Here is a 25663-nt window from a genome sequence, read left to right on the forward strand (position 1 = left end):
ATGAATACTTTTTTGCCAACTCTTTTGCTATATCAATTTATTAAAGCTTGTATTTTTGAAACAAATAATTATATTTTGTGAACTAATAACTTTTCCCCCCTCTCTTTTAAAAATTCAATTGAAGACAGGAGTGAATGTTCAAAACATGCTTCTGGAAATAACTTGATTTCACCAGACACAGATTACAGAGCTGGTTCTTCATTTGAACTCTCTCCATCTGATAGCTCTGATGGAACGTACATGTGGGATGAAGAGGGCTTGGAGCCCATTGGAAATGTCCACCCAGTTGGGAGCTATGAGTCCTCCGAAATGAACAGCATAGTATGTATGGATTTATGTACCATTTGGGAACATTTTGTTTACTTTGCTATTAGAGAGACTTGGGATGTTTGGATTTTTGTAAGTTTATGAATTAACTCTCCTCGTCTGAGAAATGGGAATTCATATTTCTTAAGAGACTACAAAATATCTGGTCTTAAATACATAATGAAGCATATATTTGTGTCATATAAAGATTGAGTTAATTATGGTCTCATATACATTTATGATGCAGTTGACCTTTAAACAACATGGGTTTGACTTTTGAGGGTCTACTTATCTGTAAATTTGTTTCAGTAGTAGAAACACTTCAGCACTACACAGCCTGTGGTTGGTTGGGTTTGTGTATGCGAAGCTGCAGATGTGGAGAACCGCATAGATGGGGTGCCAGCTGTAAGCTAACCATGGATTTTCAACTGTGCAGAGAGGGCCAGCACCTCTAACCTTGCGTTGTTCAAAGGTCAGCTCTACATAAATAAATGCATATATTCACATAGGCATATTGTCTTTTTCAGTTTCTCAAGGTAGGAGAAGGCAGTCTAGAGATGTTTTTGTCACATTGAGGAATGCTGCTGGTAACTAATGGGTAGACACTGGGATACTGTTTAACATCCTGTAATACACAGGATAACACCCACAACAAAAAATTATCCAGCCCAAGGTGTCAGTAGTGCTGCTGTTGAGAAACCCTGGGCTAGGCTGTGCTGTGGTAGCATTCTCAATGCCAATTTGCAGTGACATAACGAAATGAAAGTTTATTTTTTACTCTTACAAAGTCTACTGTAGGTCGGGACATCTCTGTAGGGCAGCTGTCTTCAGTGTTCTAAGCCACTTTGATCTTGGGGCTTCATTGTGGCCTTCTGAGACCCTTTGTCCCTATGGTAATGAGGATGTCACACAAGCAGTTTACTGACAGAGGATTTACACATGCAGTTACTGCTTTGGCCTGGAGATGGCATATGGAACTTTTACTCACAATTTACTAAACTGAGTTAATCTTATGTATTGAGTGGGCAGGAAGTGTAATTTTCCTGTGTGCCTGGTAGGCAAGGGAACCGGACATTGGTGAGCACTGGAAGACCTACCATATATTTATACATGCATATTTTAAGAAAAATTGCTAGTAATGTGGATTATATGCAATGTGAATAAAGCATAATTGGTGTGAGTAAAACTATTCTCTATCATTACTTAATATATAAAATACAATTTTCCAGTAGTTGTAAGGAAAACTGGTAGTCCTTGTGGATATATTAAATTCCAGGAAGATTTTAGGTGATGGAATTTTCTGTCTCCATGTAAACCTGTGATTTGGAAAAAAAATAAAGATCATTACCAGAAACTTGTTAAATTGCACAGACATGGAGAGGACACATACTTAATTTAGAGGCATCATCTCTTATTTCTTTAGATAAAGGAAGTTCAGAAAAGATTACAGTTTAAGAGCGTTACGTGCTGTCTTACTAGATAGAACTTTTTAAGTGAATATGATTGGAATTGAAATGAGCATTGAGTCCAGCAGATGGCAGCAGTCAGCCACCTGGTACCGGACATTTTTCAGACGGTTCATTGTTCTTATTACTTAAATGATGAGATAGCCTCTGGAAGAGTTCAGTGCATATCTGAATTGACCATTAGTCTCTACAGTTCTCGAATTTCCTTCTTGGTTATTTCGCCTGTGTATATGAGATGGTAAACAGAAATATTCATTCTGTGCTTTGGAATGGAATGGTGTCTGTGTGTCATTCTCTTTGGATCTAAGAGGAAGACAATTTGAGAAAGGATGGAGAATTAAGTTGAAAACAGAGTGTGATAGTGGGTTTACCATTTTTCTCTAAAATTCTACAAACATTTTGTTTTTTCTACTTTAAATTAGTTTTATTAGGTGTGTACTTGTTTAGAGTTGTTTCCTTGGTAAATTGGATTTCCAATCATCATGTAGTGATCTTCTCTAACCCTCATTATGCCTTTTGTCTTAAGGCCTCTTTTTTTCAGAATTAGTATATTTTACCAGTTTTATTTACACATTTTTGTTGCCTTTATCATGTATGGTTTTAAATTTTCGTGTAAATAAGTTTAGTATTGTTTTTCTTTACAGTTTTTACTATGTGTGTGTGTATAAGACATCGTTTTCTAGTCCTGGGGCCATACAAAATACTTAGTATGTTGAGAGCTGCTGCTGCTGTGGCTGCTCAGTTGCTTCAGTCATGTCCAACTCTGTGGGACCCCATAGACGGCAGCCCACCAGGCTCCCCTGTCCATGGGATTCTCCAGGCAAGAACCCTGGAGTGGGTTGCCATTTCCTTCTCCAATGCATGAAAGTGAAAAGTGAAAGTGAAAGTGAAGTCGCTCAGTCGTGTCCGACTCTTAGCGACCCCATGGACCGCAGCCTACCAGGCCCTCCATCCATGGGATTCTCCAGGCAAGAATGCTGGAGTGGGGTGCCATTGCCTTCTCCGAGTATGTTGAGAGGCAATATAGCAAATGATTAAGAACCAGGGCTATGAAGCAAATTAGATTAAAAATCCCATTACTGTTATATACTAATTGTATACCTTTGGATTCTCTGTTCCTTTATTTTTGTAATGGAATGGGGATAATAACAGCACGTATCTCTAGGGCTGATATTGGGAAGTACATGCCTGAATGTTTTAGCAGCCATGTGATAGTGGTTGTTGAGTATTTTCAGTATCATCTCAGACTACCCCATAGGATTGTTGTGAACCTTAAATAAGGTCATATATAAAAAATAATTAATGCCAGGGAAATAGTAAGAGCTCAGAAAATGTTAGCTATTTATTATTATGCTGTTGTTTTCATTTTTTTTTACATTTGAGATTTCCATCTGAAGTTGGTATGAGGCATAATAATTTACCTTCATTAATATTCTTTCATAATATACTTGGGGTGCTGTGTGGAAAAAAAAGAATTAACATATCAGCTGAGATTGCCTGTCCTTAGAAAGGCTGACCCTTTGCTGGTAAACAGTTCCCTTACTGTGATACAGAACTTCCCCTAAGTGGTAAGAGTGGTTCACTGTGCCTCAGCTGTACTCTGGTTTATGCTGTGTACCTGCGTTCCTTCTGGGGTCCTGACGTTTTCGTATATCCTAGTCAGAGGGTGCCCATGTCACCAGCCCTCAAAAACAACTGAGTTTCTTAGGGACATGTGTAATAGACAACAGTTTTCATGTGTTGTTGCAACTTGTTGGAGGAATTGAGCATGTACATTGATTCTGCTGGGAGGGGACTCAAAGCTAATGCTTCGTTTCTTCAATTCTGCCCCATCTGATTTTTCCTTTTCTCTTTTTGTTTCATGTCCTTGTGCCGGAACACACATGGACATGAAACAAAATGAGTATATATGACTGCTGAGCCCTGTGAGTCCTTCCGTTAGACCATCTAACGTTGGGGATGGTCTCGAGGGCTCTGACATAGGCACTGATTCAAAGTGCCTTTGATTCAAACACCTTTGTTCACTGCAGTGTCCTTTTTGTTTATCATCTTTCCATATTTCTATAAGAATCCTTTGAAGTAGCTATGGACCAGTTAGTAACTCTTTCTTCCGATTTGGTTGAATTTAGGTGGATTGAGTAAATTGATATTGATAGGTTGGGAACTAGCTTACTCTCAGTCTGGTATTCTTGATTTTCAAGCCTTCTATCTACTCAGGATAACCGAGCATTTTAAAACTCAGTAAACTTTTAGTTGATATTTAACCTTTTTGAACAGGAAATACAGCATTTTTTTTATTTTGCTAGTAAATATTGTCAGAATCATACTGTTATGTGCACAGCTTTAAGCGGAAGCATTTTCCGCTGTTGTAAGTACAGCGAACCGTACTCAGAACCATCTTTGCTGAGGTGCTGTGACCAATATAAGCGCTCCCATTGCAGGGGAATTGAATTCAAATGTCACAATGACTGATTTCCTGACCCTTAAATATTTAGGGATTGATAATTTTAAATCATCACATGGACTGCTTTTATTTTGGGGAGGATTTTTACGGAAGACTAAAGAAGTGGTTGAACCAGATGTTCCTGGCTTTCTTTTTTTGTTCTATCAGCCTTGACTTATCTTCATATAGTCGGCAGGTTTAACGTCCTTATCATTTAGATAGAACCTTTCTCATTTTAAAATGTAGATTCAAACTCTAGCTTGGGAGCTTTTGACAGTCAGTGAGTAGATGCCCACACCTTTCATTGCACGTTTACCTGTGCATTTGTAAGGGAACAGCTGGCTGGGTTTGGGTTGCTACCTTGGTGACTGATGTTGCTAGACTTTATTCAAACTTAAATGTATGCTAAATGTCATAATATTCCTTGCAGTAACTTATGTGGGAATAGGACTTCCCTAGGTTTATTTTGCACTGGATTTTGAAATTACCTGTGGTCTAGAAATGTAGCAGAGGAATACCAGAATATCAATTTGGTTTGTATTTGTCATATTTAGTTTTACTGTGCTTGGTTTAATTTCTGTCTACTGTTTCTTTGGGGTGTATTAACAGGAGTCAGCAGGCTACAGCCTTGAGGCTGTCCACTCATTTGTAAATCAGTTCAGTTCAGTTCTCAGTTGTGTCTGACTCTTTGCGACCCCATGGACTGCAGCATGCCAGGCGTCCTTGTCCATCACCAACTCCCATCGAGTCGGTGATGCCATCCAACCATCTCATCCGCTGTTGTCCCCTTCTCTTCCTGCCTTCAGTCTCCCAGCAAGGTCTTTTCCGGTGAGTCAGTTCTTCGCATCAGGTGGCCAGAGTATTGGAGTTTCAGCTTCAGCATCAGTCCTTCCAATGAATATTTTTGTGAATAAATTTATGTATATTTATATATGTAGATAAATTTTTGCAATAAATTTACATGTAGTCTGGCTGCTTTTGTGCTACTCTGGCAGTGCTGAGTAGTTACAACAGAGACTGTATTGCACACAAACATAAAATATTTACTCTCTGAGCTTTAAGAAATAGTTTGCTGACCCTCATATTAGAACACTGAAAATACATTTTAAAGATTCAGAGATTAACTTTTCTTAGGCATTCAGTTTTCTCTGTGTTGTCCTTGCTAAGCTGTTATCCTCTGGCTCCCAATGGGAGGCAGCTGTCGATATATTTAACATATTTGAGTGACCGTCATGGGCAGAGCACTGAGGATACAGTGATCAAGACCGCTGCGTACATTCTGTTGAGGCACATGTAGTTGAAGCATTTAGCTAAGTCATTCATTTTCTTCAATTGATAAGTGAGGAAAGTGCTGCAAAGGAAAATTAGCAAGTGAAAGTATATTGCTGGAACACCTGGTCTGGTGTGGGTGCTAAATAAGGCTTTTTTGGAAAATGATGGTTAGGCTTAGTTGGCCCAGGGAATACAGTAAGTTGGTGAAAAGGATATATGTGATTGGAAGAATGTTGGTTTTAAGCTGGAAAGGGGCATAACTTGATTTACATTTTCAGAATACTTTGTATAAAGATTGAACTAGAAGAGAGGCAAACAGTGGCTGGAAGCTGTCATTCATGTGAGGGGTGGTAGTGGCTTGGACTAAAGTGGTGGCAGAGGGCAGCTTCGAGGAATCTGCAATTTTGAAAGTGGGTTTAGAGGGTACAAGTGATTAAATTCCATTACTCATTGACTGTAAGGGAGAAAAGTGTTACCTCCTCACTTTTAAAAGTTCGGATTGGTACTGCTGTTCTCATTCATTCTGCCAAAATCATCCTAAATTGCCAGTTTGACTTATTTTTCTGATGGTTTTCCCAAACCTTATAATGTCAAACCTGAACTGCTTGAGTGGCTCTCCATGGCCTGCTCTACTTTATACAGGTCTATCTCATTGCTTTTGATCTTCAGGTCCTACTACGTGTCTTGAATATAGTGATGACATCTCTCTCTCATCACTCTTCTAGGTTTCTGGCACTAAATAAGAACTCAATATATACTTGTTGAAATAGTGTCATGATGATGTGCCATTTAATTCAAAATAAATAGAAACACTTAAAACTAAATATAATGTTTAATATTCAGTAGTTTTTCCATACACATTGTGACATAACCTATTTACAAGAGTAAGTTTCTAAGGTACCACGTGTCATAATAGCAAGTTGCAAATAGCTAAAAATGTGACATTAGCATAGACTGATAGTGGAGGGACAGCTTACAGAAAGTTGAGACCGACCTAATATAGGTAAATGAACATGTCAAACTGACAGTGATACTTTCAGTATGCTCTGATACATACTTTCAGTATGCTCTGATACAGAATGCAGAACTTGAACTCATGGAAGGGATCTATTACAAATAAGGGGACAGAATGAGTTGAGGAAACTAAATTTTTCTTAATTTCCTTTTTATTGGCTGGACTAGTGAATCTGCCATGCCCATTTAATTACTAACATAGCTTCTTGGCCTGTTAATGTAGCTTTTAGGTTTAAAAACAAAGGTTAAGTTTATTTTATATAGTTGTTGTGACCCTTTAAACATAATATTTTTCTTCATTCTGTATTATTACTTCTCATAAATTAAAACTGTTTAATATGAAGTTCAATTCAGTAATTATTTATTGAGCTTCTGGTATGTCTCAGGCATACTGTTCAGTGCTAAAGTTACTGAATATATGCAAGGCTGTCTTTATTCTTTATGGCTTTAAAATCTAGTATGAAAAGTGATTATAAATATACAGTCATAGTGTAGTTTTTAAGTGATATCATGCATGCTGTGTTAGCATATGTATGATATGCTATGAGGAAGTGACAGCTGAGTTGAGTTTTGAAGAATGGATACAAAGTTGACCAGTTGGTCAAAGAAAAGGGAAGGTGAGTGTTTTGGGCATAAGGAATAGCATGTACCTGGAGGGACCACAAAATCATGATGTATGAGAGGAATATCTGCATTGCTAAGAATATGATGTGTGAAGTAGAGAGTGGTTAGAGATGAAGCTATGAAATTAAGAAAGTGAAAAGGAAGAAGAATCTTGTATCTCAAATCAGAAAGACAAATGTTTACAAATCAGGTTTTAGAATAAGGCAGATATAATTTAAATTTTATATCAACACCTATATTTCAGATCTTTATACATACTTCCAGTCTGTATATTAAGACCATGAGTAGAATATTTTTTTCTGCACAGTTTTTCAGTTTTCACAAACATGGAATTATTGGACTATCTAAAACTTCTGGGTCAAAGCCCCCATTTCAGAGAAAAAGTGAATTTAAAAGTAGTTTGTTAAAGAAAAATAAAAAGAATAAGTAGTTCACTACGAAGTCCTTTTTGCCTAGCAGAGAACCTGGCATACAGTAGATGCATAATTAGTAATATCGGAGAAGGCAATGGCACCCCACTCCAGTACTCTTGCTTGGAAAATCCCATGGACGGAGGAGCCCGGTGGGCTGCGGTCCATGGGGTCACTAAGAGTTGGACACGACTGAGCGACTTCCCTTTCACTTTTCACTTTCATGCATTGGAGAAGTAAATGGCAACCCACTCCAGTGTTCTTGCCTGGAGAATCCCAGGGACGGGGGAGCCTGGTGGGCTGCCGTCTATGGGGTTGCACAGAGTCGGACACGACTGAAGCGACTTAGCAGCAGCAGCAGCATGAATAAAATACTGAATTCCATGAGTTGGATCAGATAGACTTTATGAACTAGTTATAGTTAATGAGGATGCTGAGGCTGAGTAGTTAAATGCGTTTACTAATTAAATGAAATTTGGGCTTCCCTGGTGGCTCAGATGGTAAAGAGTCTGCCTGCAATGTAGGAGACCCGGGTTCAATCCCTGGGTCCGGAAGATCCCCTGGAGAAGGAAATGGCTACCCACTCCAGTATTCTTGCCTGGAGAACCCCATGGACAGAGGAGCTTGTTGGGCTACAGTCCATGGGGTCAGAAAGAGTTGGATACAACTGAACAACTAACACAGGAGTTATTGAAGTTGCTGTTCTAACCTAAATGAGTAGTCACTTCAGAATTGTTAATTTGTACCCTCACAGGACATACCTTTATCAATTAGAGTATGGTGCTTACGTAGAATTCCTTTGCCTTTAGCCTTTTGGACTCCATTCATTTCCACAGTTACTTAGGATAGTGATTTATTCCCCTCACCTCCTTCAATGAGGTGGTTTCATAAACTTAAAAAAAAATCATATGCATTAAGATTTACTCTGTGTGCTGTAAAGATCACTGAATTTTGACAAATGCTTAATGTCTTATTTCATAAAGAATAGTTTCACCATCCTAAAATGTCCCTACATTTCATGTATTTATCCCTCCCTGCAACGAACCCCTTGCAAACACTAATGTATATAGAAAATCTCTATAATTTTGCCTTTTAAAGAATGCCATATAATTAAAATCATACACCATATAGCTTTTTCATATTGGCTTCTTTGATTTAGCAATATGTGTTTAAGACTGATCCATATCTTTTTATGGCTTGGTACTTCATTTCTTTTTATTGATGAATAATATTACATTGTATGGATTACCACAGCTATAAAGGACATTTTGGTTGCTTCATTTTTGGCCATTATGAATAAAGCTGCTGTAATTGACCTGCAGGTATTTATGTGGACAGGTGTTTTCATTTCATTTGGGAAAATACCAGAGTGCAATTGCTTAATCATGTGGTAAGACTGTTTAGCCTTATAATAAATTACCAATCTGTTTTGCAAAGTGGCTGTACCAAATTGCATTCCCACTGACAGTGTGTGAGAGTTCTAGTTCTCCGTTCTCACCAGCAATTGCTATCGTCAGTGTTTTGTTTTTAGGCATTCTAATAGGTATACAGTAGTATTCTGTTATTGTTTTAAATTTGGAAATTCCCTAACAGCAGAACGTTTATCATGTGTGTGTCATCTGTATATCTTTAAGTGTCAGTTTAATATCTTTTGCCCATTTTTAAATTGATTTCTTGTTATTGAATTTTAAGAGTTCTTTGTATGCTTCAGATGTGTCTTTTATTAGATGTGTGATTTGCATGTGTCTCTCCCAGCATATGTCTTGTCTTTTCATCCTCTTTAAAGTGTCTTTCACAGAGCAAAGTTTTAATAAATTCCCACTTAATTTTTTTTCTTTCACAGATCATGCTGTAGGTTGTATTGTTAAAAATCATCACCAAATGCAAGGTCATGTAGTTTTTCTACTTTGTTTACTTCAGTAAGTTTTATAGTCTTATGTTTTGCATTTTCGTCTGTGAGCCATATTGAGTTAGTTTTTGTGTAACACCCATGTTTGGGTTAATTTTTTTGCAAGAAGTTTTGTCTAAGAGTTTGAGCACTGTTTGTTGAGAAGACTGTACTTTCCGCATTGAGTTCCCATTGCTCTTTTGTCAGAACCAGTTGAGTGTATGTATGTGTGTGGGCCTCCTTTGAGCTCACTGTTCTGTTTTGTTGATCTGTGTGTCTGTTCTTTTGCCAGTAACATACTGTGTTAATTATTGCCTTGTTATGTCTTATACTAAGTCTTGTGTTGTATAATAAAGAATTCAGCTGACTTTTGTTCTCAGTTTTTGTGTGGGAGCCTCTACATCTTTGGAAATTCCCAAGTGATAGGGGTGCTTTTGTTCATGGTGGGTCCTGATAGTTTATGCTTACAAGGTGACTCAGGCTGGGGGTAGGGCATGTGAGAAAAACCAAACATGCAGTTAGAAAGTTGGGGTGTTGAGCCCTCTGATAGTTTGACCTCCAGGGAGCGAGGGAACTGGGCTGGAGATTGCTTTGGTCATGCGGCCCATGATTCAAGCTCGAGTGTCTTTGTAACGAAACTCCAGTGAAAAGTCTGGATACCGAATCCCAGGTGCATGTCCCTGGTTAGCCATACTTTCTGCCTATTGTTAGTCATCAGTTTGCCAAGGAGGTGACCTATTCTGACTCCATGGAGAGGGAACACGGAAGCTTCACGTTTGGGACCGCCCTAGGCTTTGCCCTGTGTGTCTCTTCTTTTGGCTGGTCATGATTTATACCATGTGGACTATAATAGAAGTGTAATCATAAAGTATAATCCTTTGCTGAGTGTCGTAAGTTGTTCTGGTGAACGACCTGATGGAATAGTTTGTTGTTTAGTTGCTAAGTCATGCCCAACTCTTTTGTGACCCCGTGGATCATAGCCCACCAGTCTCCTCTGTCTGTGGGATTTCCCAGATAAGAACGCTGGAATGGGTTTCCATTTCCTCCTCCAGGGGATCTTCCTGACCCAGGGATCAAACCAGTGTCTCCTGAGTTTTTGTGGGCAGATTCTTTACTGCTCAGCTACCAGGGAAGCCTTGAGGGAGTATTGGGAACCTCCAAGTTTGTAGTCAGTTAGGAAGTACAGGGCCTGGGAACCCCTGAGATTTTTTGGCCAATGGTGTCTGAATTAAATGTTAGTCTTATGTAAGACTGTCCCATTAACCTGTGAAGTTTGTGCTAACTCTGGATAGCTAATGTCGAAAGTCATTGTAGCTGGTGTCAGAAAAAAATGAAATATGCTACATCTAATTTGACTGACTGAAAGAAACATGTGGGAAGCAAAAGGATTAAAGGACTGGGAATGAAGAAATTTTGATTCTTGGATGGCTGTGTAGTCAGTGATCATATGAAACTGCAGCTGTGCTGTGATCTATTACTAAAGGCAAAAGTTTTGGAACAGAATTTAGAAATGGTGGTAGCTACAATCCCTAATGAGGTGACTCACTGGATACAGAAGAAAATGCAGAATAATAAGAAACAAACTGAATATATTATCCGTTGGCTATTGTTACTTGTGATAGCTAAAATGAAAGTAATACAGAGTGCTGGGGCTGATCATGATGCTGGGCCAAGCTTAGATTTCAGTCTGATCTACTACCAATAGCTTTTAAAGCCAACCCTAATGGGAACGATTATTCTAGGACAAAAGGCAGTACTCTTATGAACACTGGTTACCAGGAAGGTAGTAAAGTTATGAAACCGTAAAACTACTGAAACCAGGGGTTATAGTGCCAGGGAGTAGTCTTATATTGTGGGCTGTGCCATCAACTTCCTGAAGAACTTTTATTAAATGGATTGTGAGAGTCACTAATTTAGGAGTAGTATCTTTGGTTTTAAGTGTTTCAGAGTGGAAGAGAGTATTGGGTTGATATAGGTAGGACCCACAACTCACTTTAGAACCATCACAGATGGCTGTTCATAGTAGGTTACCTGGGGGAGTGGGTAGCCTGGTGGACTGGATAAAACCGACTGTAGTCTGTGTATCTGAGAAGAGAGACTGTGTTTCTTCCATAAATGCCAAGTGGAACATCACAGATGACGGGGCTGTGCCCTCTGTAGCAAGCCATGCTGGATTGACTTGATGATGATTGTATTATTTTTCTACTGAATATGCCCCATAGTCAGGTCGTATCAACTCTTGTGATTAAGAGGACTCTTTTTACATGGGCACCTCATGAAATCATACAGTTGTAAAGCCAAGCATCTGTCTAAGAAACCTTAATAGATTTGCCTTATTGATATTAAAGGTAAAAAAAAAAAAGTCATTAACAAGAAAAAGGAGGAAAACAGAAGGGGAGAGCCAAGGGATTTGTCCCAGTAGGGGTTGATGTTTATGAGAAGTGGGGTGAATATATGGGACACTGATGAGGTTAAGATGAAGATGTTAATGCCGCACTGTTGAATGTTGAGTGTCCCAAGAGGAGCCGATGCTGGTTCTACAACCCCAAAGGGATCTCAGCTACACCATTCTATTTATCTCAGTTTGAAGGAATTTTAAAAGCTGACAAAGATGAAAATGAGGACTCTGACCTGGAATCACCTGGGACAGTAATCTGGTAGATTAGACAAAATGAAGATAGATGGACAAAAGGGACAGGGTCCCTTGGCTCTTACCCTCTGGGGAAAAGTGAGTGGGTGAAAGAGTCACCAGCTGTAGAAGAGACCTTTCTGTAGTCCTTGACACAGATACCCATGTACTTTGGTATCAAAACATGTTGATGAACAAGTCCTAAACTGGGACCCCTTTTAGATTGAGAGAAAATAGTAATGCTTGGGTTGATGGATTAAGGTGAAAGTTCCAAGTGAAAGTTTAAGCAGGTTTTATGTAAAGTAATTGGTCCTGTTAACTGAATGTTTTATGGAAAAGGATATTATGCCCTTGGTAGTATTGTGAAGCCAAAGGTTTGATAAAATCCTAATAGAGGCTACTGTTAGGAATGCATAGTTGATGGTCCTATGAAGGTCTGAGAGTAATAATTCCACCACCAAAAATACAATTCTTAAAAACAGCTTGAGGATTTTTATCTTTATCTGTTTGAAATAGTTTCTCTCTGAATGGTTATTCCATGAATTTGATGCACAAGTTAGACTTGTGTATATTATTTTACTTTTGATTTTTAGGGATTCGTTTAAGCATTATTTGCAATAGTAGAATATTGAAAACAGCATAACCCCCCAAATAACATTCGTAATACATAGGAATAGCATATTATAGAGGCTAAGTAGGGGAAACAGTATGATAATATAGATACTTGTTTAAAAGTTTCAAAATTTTATTTTTTAATTAAATTAAAACTAAATTTATTTAAAAATAATTTAATTGTAATTTGTGTATTAAATTTATTTTAAAAATAAGTTAAAAATAAGTATTTAATTTTAAATCAGTAATTTATTAATTACTTAATTATTTAATTTTATATTGGTAATTTTAGTTAAATTAATACTCTTTTAAATCAATAAATCTTAACAATTATGAATAGTTTAATTTTAATTTATGATCAACAATTTATTTCAAATTAATAATTTATTATTTAATTTTTAGAAAAAGTAAGCAAATATGAATATATTTACCGCCCTTCAACTTCTAAGCATATACATTATGCTTTTGCTGTTACAATTAGTTCTTTAATAAATAGCCTTGTCTTTTTGTATTTTGGGGATAGATATATAGAATTGTGATACTGTATTAAAGGTTAAATGTACAAGCAATTTTCTTAGATATTTGAGTAATATTTTTAAATTTTCAAAAGCTCTTTTTTATTCTTGAATGAAATTTCTTTCAACATGAATGGTTAATTTTATGTTGAATGAAATTTCATTAGAAATGGATTTAGAAAACGCAGAGGAACCAGAGATCAAACTGCCAACATCCTTTGGATCATCGAAAAAAGCAGGGGAGTTCCAGAAAACATCTATTTCTGCTTTATTGACTACACCAAAGCCTTTGATTCTGTGGATCACAACAAACTGTGGAAAAATCCTTGAAGAGATGGGAATACCAGACCATCTGACCTGCCTCCTGAGAAATCTGTATGCTGGTCAAGAAGCAACAGGTAGAACTGGACATGGAACAACAGACTGGTTCCAAATCAGGAAAGGAGTACGTCAAGACTGCATATTGTCACCCTGCTTATTTAACTTATATGCAGAGTACATCATGCGAAATGCTGGGCTAGATGAAGCATAAGCTGGAATCAAGATTGCCGGGAGAAATATCAATAACCTCAGATCACCCCTGTGGCAGAAAGTGAAGAAGAACTAAAGAGTCTCTTGAAAGTGAAAGAGGAGAGTGAAAAAGTTGGCTTAAAACTCAGCATTCAGAACAGTAAGATCATGGCATCCAGTCCCATCACTTCATGGCAAATAGATTGGGCAACAATGGAAAACAGTGAGAGACTATTTTTTTGGGCTCCAAAATCACTGCCAATGATGACTGCAGCCATGAAATCAAAAGATGCTTGCTCCTTGGAAGAAAAGCTATGACCAACCTAGATAGCATATTAAAAAGCAAAGACATTGCTTTGCCAACAAAGGTCCGTCTAGTCAAGGGTATGGTTTTTCCAGTAGTCATGTATGGATGTGAGAGTTGGACTATAAAGAAAGCTGAGCACTGAAGAATTGATGCTTTTCAACTGTGGTGTTGGAGAAGACACTTGAGAGTCCTTTGGACTGCAAGGAGATCCAACCAGTCAATCCTAAAGAAAATCAGTCCTGATTATTCATTGGAAGGACTGATGCTGAAGCTGAAACTCCAATACTTTGGCCACCTGATATGATGGAGAACCGACTCACTGGAAAAGACTCTGATGCTGGGAAAGATTGAAGACAGGAGGAGAAGGGGACGACAGAGGATGAGATGGTTGGATGGCATCACTGACTCAATGGACTTGAGTTTGAGAAAGCTCTGGGAGTTGGTGATGGGCAGGGAGGCCTGGTGTGCTGCAATCCATGGGTCGCAAAGGGTTGACACAACTGAGCGAATGAACTAAACTGAAAGTGAACATTTCAGTGGCAGTTTGTGTAACCACTACCTCTCTTTAGTTCCAAAACACTTCCTCAGCCCTCAGTAAACTTTGTACTCATTTATTAAGTAGTTACTCCCCATTCACCCTTTCCCAGCCTCTGAAAAGCATCAATCTGCTTTTTGTATTAATTTACCTGTTTTGGATATTTCATATATAGAATCATACAACATGTGATCTTTCGTGCCCAGATCATTTACTTACCAGAATGTTTTTGAGGTTCTTCTGTATTTTTGTAGCATGTATTAAGAGTCCATTCCTTTTTAAAGTTGAATAATATTCCATCATACATACATGCCATTCATCCATTGATGGACATAGTACATATGGGCTGTTTCTGCTATTTCGTTGTGAATAATACTGCTGTGAACATGTATGTACATGTGTTAGCTTAAGTATCTGCTTCAAATTTTTAAGGTATATATATATATATATATATATCTATATCTATCTTTGAGTGAGATTGCTAGACTATGTAGTAATTCTGTGTTTAACTTTCTGAGGAACTGCTGAACTGTGTGTTTTTATTTTTTTTTAACTGTAGCTGAATCATTACATTCCCACTAGCAAAGTCTAAGTCTTCTAGTTTTTCTACATACTTGATGGCACTTGCTTACTGTTTTTTGTTCTTGTTTTTTTATTATAGTCAACCTACTGGATATTAAGTGGCATTCCATTGTGGTTTTGATTTATTTACATTTCCTAAATAAATAATAATGTTGAACATCTTTTTGTGTGCTTATTGGATATTTGTATATCCTTTTCAGTTAAAGTCTATTTGAGCCCTTTGCTCATTTAAAAAACTGAGTTATTTGTGGTTTTATATATCCTGGATACTAGACTCTTACTTGATATGATTTGCAAGTATTTTCTTTGATCTTATAGGTTGTCTTTTCACTTTATTGATAATGTCCTTTGATGCACAAAAGTTTTTATTTTTTTCACAAAAGTTTGTAATTTTGATGAATCCAATTTATTTTTTCTTTTATTGCTTCCACTTTTGATATTGTACCTAAGAATTTATTGCCCAGTGCAAAGTCATAAAGATTCAGGTTCTTTCATGTTACCACACACATTTTATAATTATTTGTTCTAGTTCTATGAAAAATGGTGTTAGTATTTTGATAGTGATTGCATTCAATCTGTAGATTGCCTTGGGTAGTATGATTATGTTAACAATGTTAATTCTTCTAGTCCCTGAACACATACATCTCTCCATTTGTCTATGTCATCTTCAGTTTCTTCACTGTCTTATAGTTTTCAGAGTAAAAGTCATATTCCTATATATTTTATTCTTTTTGATGCAATTGTAAATGGGACTGTTTTCTTAATTTCTCTTTTGGATAGTTTGCTGTTTGTGTACAGAAATGCAACAGGTTTCTGTATATTAATTTTATATCCTGACACTTCAGTGAATTCACTTATTCTCAGTTTTTTGGTGGTGTCCTTAGAATTTTTTATATATAGTATCATGTCATCTATAAACAGTGACAGTTTTACTTTTTACTTTCCAATTTGATTTCCATTTATTATTTCTTCCTTGTCTGATTGCTGTGTCTTGGACTTTTAATACTATGTTAAATAAAAGTGGCAAGTGTGGGCATCTTTGTCTTGTTCCTGATCTTAGAGAAAATGCTTTTAAGTTTTCACTACTGAGTATGATATAAGCTTTAGGCTTATCATATATAGTTTTTATTATGTTGAGGTGTTTTCTCTCTATACCCACTTTCTGGAGAGTTTTTAATTGTAAATGGATGTTGAATTTTGTTAAAAGCTTTTTCTGCGTCTGTTGAGATGACCATATGGTTTTTATCCATCTATTTGTTAATGTATTATATCACATTGATTTGCATATATTAAGCCATCTTTGCATCTCTGGGATAAATCCCACTTGATCAAAGTGTATGATTCTTTTAATGTGTTGTTGAATTTGGTTTGCTACTGTTTTGTTGAGGATTTTTTCTTGTATTGCTATAAATTTCCTTTCTAGAGCTGCTTTTGCTGCATCTCATAGATATTGAAACATTGTGTTTCCATTTTTATTTGTCTCCAGGTTTTTGGTTTTTTTCCCCTTGATTTCTTCTGTGACCCAGTGTTTGTTCAGTAGCATATTCTTTAACTTCCATATGTTGTAGTTTTCTTTTTTTTCTTTCTTGTAGTTGATTTCTAGTGTCATAGTGTTATGATGGGAAAAAAATACTTTATGTGATTTCAGTTTTCTTAAATTTATTGATACTAGTTTTGTGACCTATGATATGATCTAACCTGGAGAATGTTTTATGTGCACTGGAAAGGGATTGTGTATCTTGCTCTTTTGAATGGCATGTCCTATAGATAATTATTAAGTTCAGAGACTAATGCATTCTTTAAAGCCAGTGTTTCCTTACTAATTTTCTACCTGGATGATCTGTCTGTTGATGTACATGGGGTTTTAAAGTCCTCTGCTGCTACTGCTAAGTCACTTCAGTCGTGTCCAACTCTGTGCGACCCCATAGACCGCAGCCCACCAGGCTTTCCTGTCCCTGGGATTCTCCAGGCAGGAACACTGGAGTGGATTGCCATTTCCTTCTCCAATGCATGAAGGTGAAAAGGGAAAGTGAAGTCTCTCAGTCATATCCAACTTGGACTGCAGCCTACCAGGCTCCTGCATCCATGGGATTTTCCAGGCAAGAGTACTGGAGTGGGTGCCATCGCCTTCTCCATTAAAGTCCTCTACTATTACTGTATTACTGTCAGTTTCTCCTTTTGTGTTTGTTAATAATTATTTCCAATATTTAGGAGTTTTTCACTTAAATTGTTATACTTTCACCTTCAGAATTTTTATTTTTCATTCCCTTATGTTCTGTATCTTCACTGATATCCCATACTGAGATTTGAGCATATTTAAGATGGTTGATTTAAAGCCTTTGTCTATTAAGTTCAGTGCTTGCACTTCTCAGGGATCATTTTGGTTAGTTTTTTCTTTTTCCCTTCTGGATAGATGCTGCTTTCTTTGCATGTCTCTAAAAAGGTTTTTGTTGAAAACTAATCATTTTAAATATTTTAATTTAGCAATACTGGAAATCATATCCTTCATCTTTAGCGTTTGTTTTTGTTACGTTTTTATAGGCTATAGTGTTTATTTTAGTGACTTTTCTAAAATAGAGAAGAGAGTGTGAATTTCTTCTCTTCTTGTCATGTATGGTCTATGAAGTGTGTTACTTTAGTTTATGTTTATTGAGTGTTTTATGCAGAGATTTCCTTGAATACCAAATGGCAAATAAAAAGAAAGAAAAAAGAGGGAGAGAGGGGGAGAGAGAGTAAGAGAAAGGGATTAAGGGAAAAAAGAAGATAAGGAGGCAGAGAAAGAAAAAAGAATTGAAAGTGAATTAAAAGACCTTACAGTCAAATTGAAAAAAAAAAAAAAAATCCTCCCAGTGACTCTGTCTGCACATTGGCTCAGTGTTGAGACAGTCCTTCAATACTTAGCCTGACCATTTACAGATCTACCTTCGCCTTCATTTGCTCGTTTTTTTCTGGGCTAGAGATCAGCCAGAAGTGACAGCTTTGGGTTTTCTTACTTAGGTCTTTACTGAGAATACATTCTGCCCTGGGCATTTTTTGTGGCTTCTGAAATTCACAACATACATGGTGCTTTTGAATTACCTAATTTCCCAAAGAAATTCTCTCCCTAGCCTTTTTTTCTCAGTTTTTTAGTATTCTGTGTTTCAACTATAATCTTTTGTCCCAGGGTGATATGGATTATTTATTTGACTTAAAATGTTTTTGACTAGTGCTCACAGCTTCTCTGCCTGAGTGAATTCCAAGTTGGGCAAAGCAATGATAAGCACTTTGTATTAGTCATTCAGGTAACCTCAGACAGGTTAGAGCAGACAGATACACTATTTCATGAATAAAGTTGCCACCCGTGCTTTTTGGAACCAGTAGCAGAATCCCACACTAGAAAGATCTGCTTTAAGTCTGCAGTCAAGCTGGGGAGGAGCATGTTGGAAAGGCCGATCTCAATAGTGATTGGAATGCAAATCATTACAGCAGTTCTGGGAAATGGTTTAGCAGTTCCTTATGAAGTTAAACACAGACGCACTGTATCACCCAACAGTCCTACTCACCTGGGTATTTATTTACGCTAGAGAAATGAAAGCTTATGTTCACACAGAAACCTGTATGTGAATGTTCATAGTAGCTTTATTTATAATAACTGAAAACTTGAAAAACCAAAGCATCCTTCAGTGAGTAAATGGATAGACAAACTGGTATGTTCATGCAGTGGAACACTTAGTTTTGTTTAGTTGCTGAGTTATGTCCAACTCTTTGCAACCTCATGGACTGTAGCCCACCAGGCTCCTCTGCCCATGGAATTTCCCAGGCAAGAATACTGGAGTGGGTTGCCATTTCCTCCTCCAAGGGATCTTCCCAACCCAAGGATTGAACCTGTGTCTCCTGCGTCTCCAACATTGGCAGGCAGATTCTTTACCACTGAACCACCAGGGAAGCCCTACTCATCAGTAAAAAAGTAACGAGTTATTGATATATTCAGTCAATTTAGATTAATCATAAAGGCATTCTGCTGAGTGAAATAAGCCAGCTCCAAAAGGTTACATACTGTATGATTCCATTTATATGATATCCTTAAAAGACAAAACTAGTGATGGAGAACAGATCACTGTCTGCTAGGGGTGATGGGTGGAAGAGGGTGTAATTATAGCTGGATAGTACAAGGAAGTATCTTTGGGTGAAGAGATTATGTGTCTTGATTACATTGGTGTTTACACAAACTTATATGTGTTTTAAAATTCATAAACTATATAACAAAAGAAAAAATTAATTTTACCAGGTGGTGATTAATAGAAACTGGTGATGGTGTTCTTCATTTGTCAAAATCATTTAGGCTTTCTCCAATTTATTAGTGAAGGAGAAATTCATAGAAGGAAGCCCTGGCCCACCATCTGTTAGTTCACTCTTCTTGAATGGAAAAGCATTCTCAGAGACCAAGGAAGTTCTGTACACTTCTGCTAATATGTGTTCAGTCAGGGTTTTAATTCCAGTGGGACTTGTGGGAAGCCTCTGGAAGCCAGAGAGTATACAAATTTAGCTTTTCATTATCATACTCTCAGTTGATGGTTGTGCTAGGTGGTCTCCCAACTAAAACAGGTGTGTGTGTGGATGTTGGCTCCCAACAAATGCAAGCTTGCCAGTGAGAGGAAGAGCCTGCCATCACAAACATGGGACAGGAACTCTTTCCCATGTTAAGCAGTCTCCATGCTTGTATGGCTTCCTTTCTTCCTATAATAATGCATTTCCTGGGATGTACAGATGACAGATTTCCAACCCAGTGAAGAAAAATTACAATAAATTTTTTCCCTTATCTCTTTGCTTGAATCCTTTCTGAAAGGTCTAATAATAATATCTCTGATACAGTTCTCAAAATTTGATATTGGAGAAGCAGAGACCTTCTGTAAAAATGAATATGGGAAAGACTGTCTAAGACAGATCTTAGAATCCTGTCTTCTCAGTCAGCATTGTCTCTCTTGTCAGACTCATTATTTGATAGCTTTCAGTTGTCAGTTATGTGAGTGACTCCCACACCTCAGATTTTTTTGCTGAACTCCACTCCCCTGTATATTTAGTTGTCTGGTGGACATCTCTTCTTGAAGGTGCAGCAGGATGTCAAAATTGTCAGGTTCTGATAGTGTATATTAATTTTTTATCTCTTATCAGATCTGGTTATCCTTTTCTAATACTTTATTTCAGTGAATGGAAGTCACTCATCTGTTTCTAAATCTAGGAACCAAGGAGTCATTCATGGCTCTTTTTTTACTTCTTAGTGAACTTTGGTCCTTTAGATCCTGACTCTTCTGTATGTCTTGTAATTGTTTATTCTTTCATTGTCATTGACGTTGATTATCATCAGGCTGTGTCATATGTTACATGGATTCTGCAATAACTGCTAAACTGTTTTCCCCCCATTTAAATCCATTGTCTATACTGCAAATAGAATAATGTTTCTTTAGTGCAGATCTCAATTTGTCACTTCGTAAAATAAAGCTCAACAGTCATACCCTGTCATTGAAATACAGTCCAGATTCCTTAAGATGGCTTAAATAGTGGTTCATGATGAAGATGTACTTCTGGCCCTTCCCCTTACACTTTGTGTTTGAATGTTGTCTTAGTTCCAGTTACTATAATAAAATACCATAGACTGAGTGGCTCAATCGACAGACAATTATTTTGTACAGTTTTGGAACCTGCAAATTCTAGATGAAGGTATTAGCAGATTGAGTTCCTAGTGAAGGTCTCTTCACCTTTTAACAGAATCCTCATATGGTGGGTAGAGAGAGTGTGTGCTCCTGTCTCTTTAACTTCGTATAAGTGCTGCACTCAATATGTCAGCAAATCTGCAAAACTCAGCAGTGGCCATAGGACTGGAAAAGGTCAGTTTTCATTCCAATCCCAAAGAAAGGCAATGCCAAAGAATGTTCACACTACCACACAATTGCACTCATCTTACATGCCAGCAAAGTACTGCTCAAAATTCTCCAAGCCAGGCTTCAACAATATGTGAAGTGTGAACTGTCATATGTTCAGGCTGGATTTAGAAAAGGCAAAATTGCCAACATCCATTGGATCATTGAAAAAGCAAGAGAGTTCCAGAAAAACATCTACTTTTACTTTATTGACTACACCAAAGCCTTTGACTGTGTGGATCACAACAAACTGGAAAATTCTTCAAGAGATGGAAATACCAGACCACCTGACCTGCCTCCTGAGAAATCTGTATGTAGGTCAAGAAGCAACAGTTTGAACTGGACATGAAACAACAGACTGGTTCCAAATTGGGAAAGGAGTATGTCAAGGCTGTATATTGTCACGCTGCTTATTTAACTTATATGCAGAATATATCATATGAAACGCAGGGCTGGATGAAGCCTAAGCTGAAATCAAAATTGCTGGGAGAAATATCAATAACCTCAGGTATGCAGATGACACCACCTTTATGGCAGAAAGTGAAGAACAGAAGAGCCTCTTGATGAAAGTAAAAGAGGAGAGTGAAAAGTTTGGCTTAATGTTCAACATTCAGAAAACTAAGATCATGGCATCTGGTCCCATCACTTCATGGCATATAGATGGGGAAACAATGGAAACAGTGGCAGTCTTTATTTTGGGGGGGCTCCAAAATCACTGCAGATGGTGACTGCAGCCATGAAATTAAAAAATGCTTGCTCCTTAGAAGAAAAGCTATGACCAACCTAGACAGCATATTAAAAAGCATATTGTGTTGCCAAAAAAGGTCCGTCTAGTCAAAGCTATGGTTTTTCCAGTGGTCATGTACGGATTTGAGAGTTGGACTATAAAGAAAGCTGAGTGCTAGAGTATTGATGCTTTTGAACTGTAGTGTTGGAGAAGACTCTTGAGAGTCCCTTGGACTGCAAAGAAATCCAACTAGTCAATCCTGAAGGAAATCAGTCCTGAATACTCATTGGAAGGACTGATGCTGAAGCTGAAACTCCAATACTTTGACCACCTGATGTGAAGAATCAACTCTTCGGAAAAGACCCTGATGCTGGCAAAGATTGAAGGCGACAGGAGAAAGCGACGACAGAAGATGAGGTGGTTGGATGGCATCACCGATGTGATGGACATGAGTTTGAGAAAGCTCCGGGAGTTGGTGATGGACAGGGAAGCCTGGAGTGCTGCAGTCCATGGGGTTGCAAGGCCTTGGACATGACTGAGCGACTGAACTGAAGGACAGTAAGCCATTATCGGGTCCCGACCATCATGACTTTGTCTAAACCTATTAATAATTATCTCCCAAAGGCCCTATTTCCAAATATCCTCATATTGGGGTTTAGAACTTCAACATATGAATTTTGGGGAATGCACATACAAACATCCAGTCTGTAACTAGTTTTAATGGTCTACTTGAGGTTATTTGAATAAAACAGGTCAGCAGACTGTCCTGTATGCCAGATTTGACCAATCACCTGATTTTTCACAGCCTGAAAACTAAGAATGTTTTTTACACTTTCAGAGGTTACAGTTTAAATGGTTTTATAAATACCTGCATAATATACTTGATTCTGTCTGTAAGCTTGTAAAATCTGTAATACTTACTTTTCATCTTTAAAAAATTTTTTGCCAACATTTAGAGTGATGATGTGTTTTGCTTCCTTGCCCTTACTATACTGTTATTGCAGAAGGTAATCTCCTCTTCCATATTTTAGAGGCCAAATTTGTTGTTCCTTAGGTGGTCTCGACTTGAATTTGTTTTACGTTGACTCTAATTTGCTAAAACTTATATCCATCTGATGAACCCTCGTGACACTTGGACATTACCATACTATGAAGAACTGTGTGTTTGAGGGAAGACAGGTAACCTTGGAGGGTTGTTGTGCCTTTGTTAAATTAACATTTGTTAACTAGAGCCCCAAGGTGTTGGCTGGTGAACCCCAATTCAAGAAATGATCACATGGGAACTTGAAGTATAAAAGTTTATTGCTCACAGGTCCTGGAGCAAGGACATGGCATGTGTTGAGGAGCCGTGCAAGGGCAGACAGAGTGGCAGGAGCCTGGGGCACGCGCTTTTATCATCAGGGTCCATGGCTGGAGTGCTTTGAAGGTTCCAGGGTTGTGGCTGGCTTGGTCAGTTCAAACCAGAAAGCGCAGGGTTTTCATAATCTCTGTGGTGGTCTCATCTAAGGTCGCATAAGGGGCAGTACCTGGGAGACAGGGGAGACCATTGCTCAGAAGGGCTGCTGGAGAAGCCCTGTTAGGAACTTACATTTGCTTGTGACTCTGGCTGTTATCGGGGATGAGCTTGGGGAAGGGACCACTTTCAGTCCAAGACCCCTGCAGGCTGCTTGGCCAAACAAAAACGGATGCCACGGCAGCAATATCATGGAGTGTTTTAGCTAAACTCAACCAAGATAGGGATTGTCTTTTACCCAGGGTTGTGCCTTGTGTATATTGGTTTTTGTATGTGTTGAATTTTTGAAGGTGTGTTTTGTGTTGCCTCATGGAGGCGGGATAACTCCCCTCCACCCAAGTTTGTTTTGGTGTGAGGACAGATGGTGCTATACATGTAGCAAGAGAATGTGGAAAGACGTCCTCACACAGTGAGACTTTCTGGGAACACTAGGGCAGGCACCAAACTACTCCAGATTGGCTTGAGTGAAGAGGGAAGAGGCAGGTGGTTGTGGTTATTACTGTGCTTAGTGGATGGGCTGAACTGAGGATTCCCACGTGGAGGCTCGATACACGTGCTTTGAACTTCCCTGATCTTGCTAGAAGAGGTTGACATTTTTCAGTGTGAAGTTTTGCTTATTATAAAAGCAGTATGTCCTTATTATGAAATAAAGTGTAAAAGTCACAGTCAAAAGGAATACAAAGAGCATAAGCACATGTTGTCTCATGTAGTAGAACATAATAACAATTCTTTGGTATATCACCATTTGGACATTTAAATGTGCTTTTCAGCATTAAAGATGAAGTCATATTGTACAGATGTAATTGCTTCCCCCCACCATTTTACAGAACGTCTTTCCATGTGTCTAGATAAATTTCTGAAGCATCAAATATAATGATTTGTTACTGATGAATGTTAATGTGATTTTCTGTGCGTTAGTTTCCTCATCTATAATATGGAGATTATATTAGTCACAAAATCAAAGTGAAGACTAAAATTAATTAATACCTGTAAAGTGCTTAGAACAATATCCTACAGGTAATGAACACTGTGTAAGTTTTTAAAATGCAAATAAAAACCAACTGGTGGGGAAGAAGACTAGGGAAAGGATGTTAAAATAGCTTAACCAAGCAAACCAGTTGAATTTATGTTTTTCATTTAAAGATTGTATCTTTAAAATCTTTTCTTAACCATACAAACATTGAGTAAAATCAAATTCTCATATATCAGTGTTCAGAAATAATGATTATACTGAGCTAGGTTATAGCATTATTTTTTTTGCTTTTGTTGCCAGGATATTCTGAATAATCTTGAATCATGTGACCTTGAGGATGATGACCTTATGCTTGATGTGGATCTGCCTGAGGATACACCTCTTGAAAATGGTGAGTGTGGATAATATTGAACCTCCAGAGCTACTTGACAATACCCAGTTTGGTATTTAATATCTACAGACTTCCTAATCTCTGTGGAAGTAGCCTTTTCAGACTAAGAATCAGTCTTAAGTGACATTAAATAGGTTCATTTGCACACTTGTTTAAATGTTTAAGACCTGACTTTGTAGGTCTTAGGTATATACTCTATGTGATCCATTGTGTACCTGTATCATAAAGTAACTGGTAGATAGTATTTGTCCTTTTATTCCCTTTGTGCCTACTCACTTTTTCTTCCCTTTGTCTCATTTGGATTTTAAGGAGAAATAAATTTAGAGAAAAAGAAATACCTTTTGTCTTATGAAACAGTAGTAAAGATCATTAAGTTAATAAATATTAAAAAAAAACCAAGATGGTGACCTGAGTTAATCATTTTATTCTTTTTACTCGCAAATTCAGTCTGTCTTTGTCTTTGGATCCCAGTAACTTCTGAAGTGGGGCTTTAGATAATCCGTGTAAAAGATGGGCCTGGATGCTCTTGCCTCTACTGATGTAGCATTTGTAGGATTTTCTATCTTGAAGACTGGTTAAGAACCAGAGAGTAGCCTGGGAAGCCCCTGGGGCAAAGATTGAAATGGGATCCTCCTGGTAAGAAGTATCTCAGAGAGCTGTGGCTTCTTTGTCAGTCCGCACTTGCCAGGTTTCTTTGACTTTCTGCGGCAGGGGTAGTAGAACTAAAAAGGGTAGTAGAGCCTTTTTATACCCAGTGCTAGAAGAATACAAGGGTAGTTTTCAGAGAGGCTGGTTGGTGGTTCTAGTGCTTTACTGAGGTTCTAGGAGCCTGCTTGCTGCTCGCTTTGGTCATACTAGTCAGGCTTATTTTTTCTCCCTTACTTCTAGGATGCTGCATAATAATCACTCTCAGAATCTCAGTGGCTTTCAAAATAAACACTAATTTTTTGTTTTCTTGAATCTGTGGATTAGCTGGGACAGTTCAGTCTGCGGGACTGAGTTTAGGTCTACTCATATCTTCTTCATTTTGAAACCAGGACTCCTTGGAG

General features: G+C 37.8%; 1 protein-coding gene across 9 annotated transcripts in view; it reads left to right on the forward strand.

Annotated features, from left to right (window-relative positions):
* CCSER2 (coiled-coil serine rich protein 2) overlaps positions 1-25663 on the forward strand; it is a 154849-nt gene that overhangs the window by 40016 nt on the left and 89170 nt on the right. For 7 of the 9 annotated variants that reach the window (XR_240518.5, XM_005226522.5, XM_003587997.6 and 4 more), the window contains exons 3-4: positions 125-321; positions 24524-24614. Coding sequence is in view for 8 of the 9 variants with exons in the window: in XM_005226522.5 (XP_005226579.1) it covers positions 125-321; positions 24524-24614 (288 nt within the window). In the remaining variant the exon portion in view is untranslated. Of the gene's footprint in view, positions 1-124; positions 322-6404; positions 6491-6991; positions 7119-24523; positions 24615-25663 lie in introns of those variants that run through there. The other 2 variants (XM_024986909.2, XM_024986910.2) reach the window with 2 other exon arrangements.

The sequence above is a fragment of the Bos taurus genome, chromosome 28 (assembly GCF_002263795.3).
Source record: "Bos taurus isolate L1 Dominette 01449 registration number 42190680 breed Hereford chromosome 28, ARS-UCD2.0, whole genome shotgun sequence".
NCBI classification, from domain to species: Eukaryota; Metazoa; Chordata; class Mammalia; order Artiodactyla; family Bovidae; genus Bos; species Bos taurus.